Here is an 11699-nt window from a genome sequence, read left to right as displayed (position 1 = left end):
TACACTCTCTCTTTCCTTTCCTGAGTGTCCAATAATACTATCCATATCACGTCCTCACTTTGTTGTTTTTTTGTTTTTTTGTTATTGTGTTTTTGAACTATATATATATATATATATATATATATATATACATACATACATACATACATACATACATACATACATACATAAAACAACATCAGGTTTGGTAAAGAAAAGGTTATCACGTACCTACCTTGTCGCTGTTGTGATTATAGAGAGACAAAGAATTTTATATATATAAATTAAGCACATGTATTAAATGTTAATTTAAGGGTTGATATGTAACTGTAAATACCTTGCACTGTTGCAACTACTACGATAATTAGTAACTGGTAACTGAATGGGTAAATGTGTAAAATAAGATGATGTTAGTGTTATCACATTAGAATTAAAAGTGAAACAATATTAAAAGTTATGGAGATGTACTTGCATAGCAAGTGACCTGATCTGAGATCGTGTGCTGGAACGAAAACAATTGCAGTGTGGAAGGTGTTTATAAGTCATTTAAAATAACACACAAAAACCATTAGATTCACTTCAACATTTAAATTTAATTTGTCAAAATATTTTCATCGCTTTGAGACTGCGACCTGTTCACTGACAAAATTCCATGCAGCACGGAATTTTGTCAGTGAACAGGTCGCAGTCTCAAAGCGACAAAAATATTTTGACAAATTAAATTTAAATGTTGAAGTGAATCTAACGGTTTTTGTGTGTTATTTTTAAATGGCTTATAAACACCTTCCGTGCTGCAAATATTAAAAGTGAAAGAATAAAAATGAAACAATATTATATCACATTACAATATAGATGTTATTTTTTCACTTTTGACACGTAATACCGAACCAGTCTAAGAGATTGCTCCGGGCCCACATTAGGTTGGAAGTTGAAAATTTTTTTAGCCCATGACACTCCATGGACCCTGAGTAATACATATGTAAAATTTGAATAAAATTGGATGGGTAATTCTTGAGTTTTAGTGAAGTACACATACAGACAGACACACATTCTCAGTTTCATATATAGAGAGATTGCCAGTGTTATTCTCAGAGGCTAGAATGGAGGCATCTATTTCCTTGGTGGTGTTGCCACATCTGGTCAGATACTTGCAGAAGGAGGACATGGTGGTGAGATGCTCCTTAATTCAGACATGTAGTGGTTGTGTTGTGCTACCAATGTAGTGGTTGTCACATTTGGAGCATCATATTTGGTATACTTCGCACATATGTAAGCGCACATTAGAGTTGCGAATGGGACAGTTTGTTAGTGTGCAGGGCTGTTGTACTGCACATGACCACTTCATTAATAGGTGTTTGCATAGCGACGGTCCTGAATGGGCCAACCAAATGTTGAGTCCTTCCCTGCAGATAGCCTTGTAGATGGCCAAGGTGGTTTTCTCATTGAAGTGAGGAATCTTCAGGAAACAAGCTTTAGAGAGATTCCTGTGACATTTAGCTGGCCTGTATTCTGGTATGGAGTTAGAAATGGATGTAGGATATCAGTTGGCCCCCAAGTGTCTTTAGGAACTGAGTAACATGTGCAACCCAGCTGGTGTGGTCACTGCATCTTTTGCATATCTGGTTGATCTTGTTATGTTCATAGTTCATCTTGGCCATGATAGAGAGGGCCAATTTATAGCAGATGAAGAGGTCCTGGCAAGTATATTTTCTGTAGAACACTGTGTCAATTTTCCCCTCGTCCATGATGTTTAGCTGAAAGTCGAGCAAGAAGAGAAAACCATCACTGTTAAGGTGTTCAATGGTGAAGCTAATACATTGGTTCATTTTATTGAACTTCTCCAGTATAGTGGAGACATCTTTTTGGGATGGGGCGAGCATGAGAATGTTGTCCACAGACCTGATGAAAAAGGTATATGCATGGCAGACGCTTTGTGCCCTATGCTCCAACCAGTCTAAAGAAGCAATAGTGAGCAGGCCTGAGAGGCTGGACCCCATAAGCAGGCCTGAATACTTTTTGTAGGTGTTGTCCAAGAAATCAAAGTGTGTTGGTGACTATAACTGATAGTAGCTGGTGAATGTCAGAGGAGGTAAATCTGAAGCAGTTTAGGTTCAAGGAGGCAATACATTCTCTGATTGGGTCAATCATGGGAACCGAGGTGTATAGGGAGACCAGGTCTAAACTGAAAGTATACCTGTTGTGTCTGAGCATGTCAGGTTTGAGACAAAGCAGTTGTTGGATGACCTCGTCTGAGCTGTTGACATGACCTGGGAAAGTTGACAGTAGGGGTTTCAGGATTCTGGATAGGAGCCATGAGATTTTGTAGAATGGTCTCTCTATACCAGAGACTATGGGTCTGAGGTCCATGTTTATGCATCTCAATAAGATGGTAAAATGTAAGCATTCTATTGTTGTGCATGGTGAAGTTCCTTTTTATCCTTGCTGGGAATTCACACCGGTTACAGATGTTGATCTAGGTGTTGTTGATCAGTCAAATCGTCCAACCCATGCTAGTATGGAAAGCGGACGTTAAACGACGACGATGATGATGATGATGAAAAAAGGCTTTCCAAAATATTTTAGCGGAAGCGTTATTATCAAATGAGAGTACACTGATAGAAAAATGATAATTCCAAGACATTGATTTCCATCATATTTCACCATGATAAATGTTCTCCAATGAGTGTATGTTGGTGGACTACAAGTTTAGATTTGTAACCAAAGAATTTCTCACATTTCACAGTTAAAAGAATTCTTTCTAGTGTGTATTCGTTTGTGTGCCTTTAAGTGACTGTTAGTCTTAAAAGATTTCCCACATATATCACAATGATAAGGTTTCTCTCCAGTGTGTATTCTTTTGTGTTTTGTTAGATCACTATTATTAACAAAAGATTTCCCACACACTTCACAGCGATATGGTTTTTCTCCAGTGTGACTACGTATGTGAATGGTCAGTTTAGAATTCTCAACAAAAGATTTCCCACATATTTCACAGTGAAAAGGCTTCTCTCCAGTGTGACTACGGTTGTGAACTACAAGACTGGAATTGACAGAGAATGATTTCCCACATGTTTCACAGTGAAATGGTTTTTCTCCAGTGTGGATTCTTTTGTGCTTTGTTAGAATAATGTTGGAGACAAAAGACTTCCCACATATTTCACAGTGGAAGGATTTTTCTCCAGTGTGTATTAGTTTGTGTCTTGTTAAATTACTGTTAGAGACAAATGATTTACCACATATTTCACAATGACAGGGTTTTTCTCCAGTGTGACTACTTTTGTGGATAACAAGTTTTGAATTATTAATGAACGATTTCCCACAGATTTTGCAATAACAGAGGTTTTCTCCAGTGTGTATTCTTTTGTGGCTTGTTAAATGAATATTGGAAACAAAAGATTTTCCACATAATTCACAGCAGAAGGGTTTTTCTCCAGTGTGACTACGTATGTGGATAACAAGATTTGAATTATTGGTGAAAGATTTTCCACATATTTGACAGTGATACGGTTTTTCTCCAGAGTGTATGACTTTGTGTCTTGTTAAATCACTGTCAGAAACAAAAGATTTGTCACATATTTTACAGCGGAATGGTTTTTCTCCTGTATGACTACGTATATGAACAACAAGATGAGAATTTTGAGTGAAGGCTTTCCCGCATATTTCACACTGAAATGGCTTTTCTCCAGTGTGGATTCTTTTGTGCTTTGTTAAATTACTGTTCGAGGCAAAAGATTTTCCACATATTTCACAGTAAATATTTCTGCTTACCGATGTTTTCTTATTAAGTGTTTCACTTGCTAATGGTTTCTCACCACTGAATGTCTGTGTAATTGTGTCTACATTGTTAAAAACAGTTATGTTAGAAGTGTCCAACTCATTTATGTCCTCCATTTCAATTCTTGAGGAATTCTTAAAAATTAAGAAATGTCAGTCTCTATTATGACTCAGTTTCTTGTCTTAAATCCCATGGATTTACATTTGTGGAAAATATACAATGCAGATACATTTTCTACTGAATAGATCCTCTCCCAGTCAGTATTGTAGACAAAAATGCTTCTATTTCTACATTAATGAATGTGGATATGGTTAATGTATGCAGTGTAGACTACAACACAGAATCCATAAATGAATGGCAACAAACTTTCTGGAGGAATCAATGTTCTTCTACAACAGGTTGTAATAGTTCAATGCTAGCACAACTGCAAAGTAAGAAAAGATATGACAGTATAAGAGTGGATAAGACTGATGTTGGATAAAAAAAATGCACGAGTACATGTATACAGTAGTTCAATATGCATGTTATAAGTATGTGTGCGTGCGTGTGTGTGTGTGTGTGCATGCACACACACATGCAAACAGGAATCCCTTGCTTTATGCAAATAATGCATTCCTGAAAATCTGGCTGTAACACAAAATACCATAAAATGAAATTAGTTTGCCTATTGATTTTCATGTTATCAAGTGAGATTGTGTTCCTAAAGACAATTTAAAAAAAAAAAGCACAAGAAAACAACAGGAAACAAGCAACACAATCACCTTCAAAGATGAAATTAATTTCTAAACTCACACAGTAGAATATAAGTATATACGTAAAAATCACAAAAGCATATCAAGAAGAATATGGTTAGGGAATTAACAAGAATCATATCATAAGAGTACATTCTTACCCCAAAAGATGTTGACTACTGTGTGAGGGATGTAGGTAGATATCATTTACTATCTTTATCACCAACATCAGCTTAAGAGGTGAAGAACTTATCCAAAGTTGTTTGTTGTTTATAAAACATAATCTTTTTGTACAGCTCAGTGAAGGAACAGAGCTCATTGTAAACTTCTCTTCTAATTTTTGTTATATTCACAATTAGGATCATTATCAGCAAAAACTTGAAGATCTTCCTCTATAAATGCCAATACTTTAGCAATAATTTTTTGTAGTCAATTTTAGAGATTTAGGAGGAACTTCCATTGTCTCAGCTTGTTCTTTTTCTAACAGCACCAGCTCCTTATTAGATAAACTTTCGCTCTGGGATACTAGCAACTCAATCGCATCATCCTCTATGACTTCTTCAAATACTAAATCCTTTGCAAGTATCACAATATCTTTCTGAATTTGATGTAGTCTCTCTGCTTGGGGATACAGTCTGGCCTTTTATTTTCCCAAGTACTATTCAAAGTTAAAGGTTTCACTTCATCCCATGAGCTATATTACCATTATTTTGAACTTCTTCCCAGAATCTCTAACTGTAGGTTTACCCTATCTGTCAATTGCTTTCATAAGTTGTTTGAAAGTTATTATATGATATGCCTTGACATTAGCTATCACACCTTGATCCACTGACTGGAGCAGAGAAATTTTATTCTTAGGGATATATTCTACTCTCACATTATCAGAAATGTCATCTAAATTTGCAAGGGGTTTGATGCATTATCTAAAAGAAGCAATGCTTTGTTGTAAACATGTCTAGCACTGTATCTTTCTCCAGCAGGACAAAAACATTTGTAATCTACTCTTTGGAAAGGCTCTTAGTCAATCATGCCTTGTAATTTGAATGCCAAATCAGAGGTAGATTAAGCTTTGTGTAACTCTTGAAAGCCCTTGAATTTTCATAGTGACACACAAGTAGGGGCTTTAATTTCATATCACCAGCAGCATTTCCTCCTAAAAGAAGTGTCAGACAATTTTTGGAAACTTTAAATCTTGGTGTTGATTTTTCTTCTTGAGAAATAAAACTTGTAGCCGGCATGTGCTTCCACAAAAGTGCAGTTTCATCAACATTGTATACTGTTCTAGTGTGTAGCACCCTTCAGCAATCATTTTCGTCAACTGCTTGGCATAATTAGTGGCAGCCTCTATGTCAGAACTCAGTTTCACCAGTCAGTTTTATGTTGTACAAATTCATGCACTTCTCAAACCATTTAAACCAGCTTTTACTAGCCAAAAAGGAATTTTCCTTAGAAGTTTCACTTTCCTTTTTCTGCAAATATCACAAACTTTTGACCCTTTTGAATTACCATCATGTTTATTGGCACAATCAACACAAACATGTGTTTGTGTTGACTATATAAATTTGTGGATTTTTTCATGCACCATGCTGCTCCAAGAAAGCTCCTAGTACTGGTGGCTATTTCTTTGGAGGATACATTGGTGATGATCAAATGCTATGAAAAAAATGAAAAGATGGTACTGATAGTGCATGCCAATGGCTTATGTCAGACAATGATATCTGCAATTATTCATGATATGGTAAGGGTTTCAACTTACATCCAAGACATTGCTCCAAAGTTGAAGAACACCAAAATTACCAATGAAAGAGGCAAGGCAAAATCATTGGCGAAATGGAGCAGCTTCTTTCCCTGTGGTTTCAATGGCAACTCATTAATGTATCCTTATATGCCAGATGATAATTCAAGAGAGAGCACTTTGTTGAACAATGACCTTAAGAAGTATCCCGAGGAGATGACAAAGGATTTGAAGGCCACTTCAGGATGGTTTAGGCAATTCACTTTTCTGAATGTTACAGTCCAAGGCAAAAGTGCATCAGTGGACACAGTAGCAGTGGCTAAGTTTCATACAACTTCAGTGAAGATTATTGAAGACAATGGCTTTATTCCTCAGTAAATTTTCAATGTAGATGAAACTAATTTTTCTAGAAAAGAATACCAGACTGGTCCTTAATAGCTAAAGAGAAGTTTGTACCTAGTTTTAAGGTCTCTAAAGATCATGACTCTCATGTCAGAAGCAACTGCTTGTAAGTTAATGCCTCTCTAAATTTATCATGCTGCAAATCCAAAAGCACTTAGGAATATCCCAAAACATGTTATATGGACGTCAAAAACCAATGTTTGGGTGACAGTCATAATGTTTGAAGATTGGTTTTTCAATCGCTTTCTTCCAGCAGTCAAAAAACTACTGTAAAGAGAGCAAATTTCATTCAAGGTCCTTTTTATTTTAGGCAATGCTCCTAGCCACCCACAAAATGTCATTGACATTTTTCTTAATATTACTGCCTTACACCTACTGTCTAACACCACCTCTTTACTGCAACAAAGCCATCATTTTTAATTTCAAGCATTACTACCAAAGGTGTATACTCAAGCAGGGAGTAGCAACATCAGAAATGGAGGATGGCACCACACTCTATAATTTCTGGAAGACATATGATACTTGCAAGGCATGGAAGAATGAAACAGAAATGCCATTTGGAAGAAACTGTGCCCTCAATTTGTGAATGATTTTAAGGGTATTAACACTTCTGAAGTAAATAAAGAATTGGTGGAATTGTCAAAAGAACTGAACATGGATTTGGAGGAGGAGAACCTTGACACTTAATTGATGTTGATATGCAACCATTCATAAAAGAAGAGTTGATGGAGCTTCATGAACAGTAATAACAAGATGAGAGACACAGCAACTGGGACCAGAACTAAGGCACAAGATGCAGCAAGCTTTTGCATATATGCACTCTGCGAAAATTATGGGGGCTGTTCATGGTGTTTATGTTCCTTATAGAGTTATCCTGGATGACAAGAAGAAAAAAAACATTCAAGGCACTCTAGACAAGTTTTTATTGCACTTTGAAAGTCAATGGTTTGAGTTGCAAATGCCTGATGACGAACCAATTCCTTCAACTTAGATGTCAATGCTATTATCCATGCTTCTCCTCCAACCTCCACTTTTGGCCAATCAAGCACTCTGATGTCACCAATCAGGTAAATGTATAATTTATTTTCCTTTTATTTTTGATTTTTTCCCACCCAAAATATGGTCATAATTTGGCATGCACTGGAAAGACAATCCAGAGAGGAGATAAACTTAGTAGAGTTCATTAGAGACATTGTTGGTTTATTGGTAGCCATGTTAAGAGAGTATCTCATCAGATAAGACTTATTCTGTCTTTCTCGGTACAGACACACTCCTAATATTCAGCTTAATATTCTTGGCAAATAATCTCCGTAATGTCTTTATATAAATTAATGTGATTTGTTGGAAACTTTATATAGTGTGTTGGTTTTTATATGGAAACACACAACCTAACCAAATATCCATCATCCACCTTACCAAGCTGTGGCATTTTTCCTTTTATTTCATTTCTCGAGTTAAGTCGCATGTGTTGGAACCGATTATCAATTTAAGTTGAGGTATGCCTGTACAGATATTACTTTTAAATAGGGAGCAAATGAGGCACAATGAGGAGTTTTTACTGTATTTTTGATGTTGAGGCAAAATATATTTTTTACAAATGTCTACAACCTTACAAAAACTATATCAGCTAAGCAAATGGCCTTCCCTAAATGCATTAAAAAACATTATAACATAATCTGAACATAATTCAGAAAATTATCGCCGTTCTCTTTGAGCATATAAAAAACAAATTTTGCTGAAGCAAAAAGCCAAGATAAGGTAAATTTGCCATTTCAGTTCTCCAGAAAACAGGCTCATACACATCTATATCCATCCCTAGACGTCCGAAAGATCAGAAAAGCAACAAAAAATTTTAAATATCTAGATCAAATGAAGAGGATGAGGGGACAATGGCACATGATATGAAATTAAAGGAACTCGACTGAATAATTAAAAAAAAATCTACATAAAATATTCTCTATAGCTTCTTGATCATGCAGTTAAAGAGAAATTATTGAAATTAGTCATTACTCATTTTACCTAATTTTAAACATCATGAAAATGATCAAATTAGACATTAGTGTGGAAAAAAATTTACTTGGAATCCAGTAGAGAAAAGAATATTGATTGTTAAAAACCAAAAATTATTCAGATATTTTATTAGCAACCTCAATTACAATTGGGTCAAAGTTGAGGGAAAATTTCTTGAAAAAAAAAAAAGGACATGTCACCTATGTTTCGAACACTTAACTTCAACAACAACTATACTAACCAATCTTTACTCTTAAAGACGTTGCAATATTTGCACAGATTTTTACCGAACACGCCATCAAAACAGCTGGGAAGGAGTGACAGATAAAATGTCAACATCGAAAGAATGCCTTTGCAATGTAATGATTTCAAACAGGTAGGGAGGAAATAACGAAAAATCAGAAATAACTCATTTTGCCCCAACAATTTTTTTCTTTTAAGAAATGTTTTCGTTTCTACGATGCTCGGGTAATAACTTCAAAAAATTAGTCTATGCAGTTATTAAAGTGAAGTCTGTAACAATAACATTGAATAGATAACTTTTATGCTCGTTATGTATATGGGTGAACAGTCCAAATAAAAGACAATTATTTACTAAAGTTTATAAAAAAGTGAACAACCTGTGTTGTAGTGGTAATCCAAATAATACGTGTTTTAGATTTGAAGGCAAACTAAACAGTGAAGGACCAAGAAAGCTAATTACACTTAAGTTGGTACGTTATGGAACACCGACCCAGAAACATCAAGGTTGCCCTGTTATCCACAAACATTTATGTTTACCTTAACATGAGATAACTACCAGACATGATATAATTAACTGAACTCAAAATTATGTTAATCACAAACGTTAACGTTTACCTTACAATGTGTTAATTATTACATATGATTATAATTAAATTAAATTAATTAGTTACAAACATACCAAGTAAACGGTGTCATCGATAACATGTCCCTCACTATAAATATACCGGTGACAGATGATAAAGTCCCTAACATAATCTTACTATAATAAGACTCTTGTGTCTTTCTCCGTCACAACGTATGAATGAGAAAAGAAAGAGTGAAAAAAAACAAAGCGTTTCAACTCTGTGTGAGTATATGTGTGTGTATGTAAAAAGCGAGGTATGTGAATATTTGTGTGTGTGTGTGTAATACAAGTAGGCTGGTGATATAATAATACTCTCGTACTTTTCTCCGTCACAACATATAAATGAGAAAGGAAGGGATGATGGCGAAATATGAATGTATGTATATGTGAGTGAACATTTAACGCGGAAAAAGAAAAGTCAAATAACGTTTCAACTCTGTGAGTATATGTGTGTGCGTGTACAAGGGAAGTATGTGAATGTTTGTACGTGTGATTATGTACCTTATAATATAATTAAGTCGTGTTTGTTTATCAGTGGACAAGATATTTCAAGAACCGCAGGATGGATTCGGATGAAACTTGCAGGGATGTTTGGCCTCGTGACTGGCACGAACTGATTAGATTTTGGGATCGATCTGATACCGGACAAGGATTCTAGATTATTTTTCATATTTTCATTACTTTACATGTATATGTAAAGTTTCACACAGTTCTCTTGTACACGCACACACATACACTCACAGTTCAAACGCCGTTTATTGGCTTTTTCACTCCTGGTCTATGTGATATGGAAAGACGGCTCATCTCGAAAGGCAGTTTAGACCCTACCACATGTCTAAATTCAAAGACTGAACTTTTCGGATCATGTCCACATGTGACCAAATATTTGCTACGTTTTTGGTCCCCTTGAGTTTACTGATTGGACTTGCTTTCTATTTTTGTGTCTCTCTATAATTATTACTTACATTTTTTTTTATATTTGTACTGATAGGACCTGCTGATGGGACTGTACTGATAGGCTCCTATATTGTGTCTATGTATAAGCTTTTCACCTTTTTTTTACCTGGATTTTATATTTTTATAATTTTTTAAATTATTTTAATGTTTTTTTATATAATTATAGGGGTTAATATTTTTGTATTTTTCCACATATATTTTTCTGTTTTCTCCCCTCCAAACTTTTTTCCTGTACGCTTATAGACATGTACAAGGAACTTTATATGTGCGCGTGGATGCGTGCGTATGTAGATATATGCGTGCATATACAGAGATATGTGCGTGCGTATATGGATATATGCGTGCATGCGATATATATATATATATAGAGAGAGAGAGAGAGAGGGAGAGAAAGAGAGAGAGAGTTGAAAATATATGGAAAAAAAAATATAAAAAGTGGAAGAGAAATGCCTTCGTTTCAAATAAGTTAATATCCTTTTATAAATATACACATATATGGATGTCGTGAAATCCAACCGGTTTTCGCTATTCAAATTAGCTTTTCAAGGGACATTGTACAATAATCAGTTCTCGTGACAGAGGGGTTTCATCTTTTTGGATGTTTTAATAATAAGAATGAGTCTAGATAGTAAACCAAGGGAAGCAACAGGTGGCAAGGGGGACAACTGGCTCCTTTTAAAATGGTCAAATTTGTATATTGAGGTGTGGTCTGTACTCTTGTATGAACAAGTTTTCCTTGTTTTGGTGTTCTTGTACTGAGATTGAATCTTTGCATTGGTATAATGGGAAGATTTGAGATACTCCTTTTCAGTTCATGCCATCCAAAACACATCAAAATAAATATCCCATTCAATCTAGCAAAAAGGATCTGCACAATTGTATCTGGCACAACCACGCGGGAACTTCGCCTACAAGAACCAGTGCTAGAAGATCACATGTAATGTGTCTACTAAGACCGAATTGTTCTCAAAGGAAATTTAGCGAAGTAACAAAATGTATACAGGCAAGACAAGTGAAAATTACATAAATATATACAAAGTTATCCGCAAACTAGTTTCGAAATTAATACTTTCTTACCGAAAATATCTGTTTCTCATCAGTACGGACTGCCAAATAAATATAATTCTCAGAATCGTATACTAGTTGTTCCCCACGAATGAGGCACGTGCACACGGTTCTGTTAATTATATTTATGGTAAGATTCAGAAGTCTTCATTTTGGTGCGCTAAATACAGAAATATC

General features: G+C 35.3%; 1 protein-coding gene across 2 annotated transcripts; it reads right to left on the bottom strand.

Moving 5' to 3' along the window:
* Window positions 1–748: 748 nt before the first annotated feature.
* On the bottom strand, window positions 749–9611 carry LOC106871815 (zinc finger protein OZF). Of its 2 annotated transcripts, none has more exons than XM_014918463.2 (2): window positions 9555–9611; window positions 749–4178 (listed from the first exon to the last, which is right to left on the bottom strand). In XM_014918463.2, the coding sequence occupies exon 2, from the start codon at window positions 3868–3870 to the stop codon at window positions 2710–2712; it is 1161 nt and encodes a 386-aa protein (XP_014773949.1). In that variant the 5' UTR covers window positions 3871–4178; window positions 9555–9611; the 3' UTR covers window positions 749–2709. The 2 variants fall into 2 exon arrangements, with proteins under 2 accessions (XP_014773949.1, XP_014773950.1); XM_014918464.2 differs by lacking the exon at window positions 9555–9611 and adding an exon at window positions 9253–9534.
* Between the last annotated feature and the right edge of the window lie 2088 nt (window positions 9612–11699).

The sequence above is a fragment of the Octopus bimaculoides genome, chromosome 8 (assembly GCF_001194135.2).
Source record: "Octopus bimaculoides isolate UCB-OBI-ISO-001 chromosome 8, ASM119413v2, whole genome shotgun sequence".
In the NCBI taxonomy this organism is placed as follows: domain Eukaryota; kingdom Metazoa; phylum Mollusca; class Cephalopoda; order Octopoda; family Octopodidae; genus Octopus; species Octopus bimaculoides.
The sequence above is the reverse complement of the archived record's forward strand: the minus strand, read 5'-3'. Positions and strand labels throughout refer to the sequence as shown.

Excerpts from the sequence above, each read along its gene's own strand:
- LOC106871815 (XM_014918463.2), bottom strand. The coding sequence starts at position 3,870 with ATGGAGGACATAAATGAGTTGGACACTTCTAACATAACTGTTTTTAAC.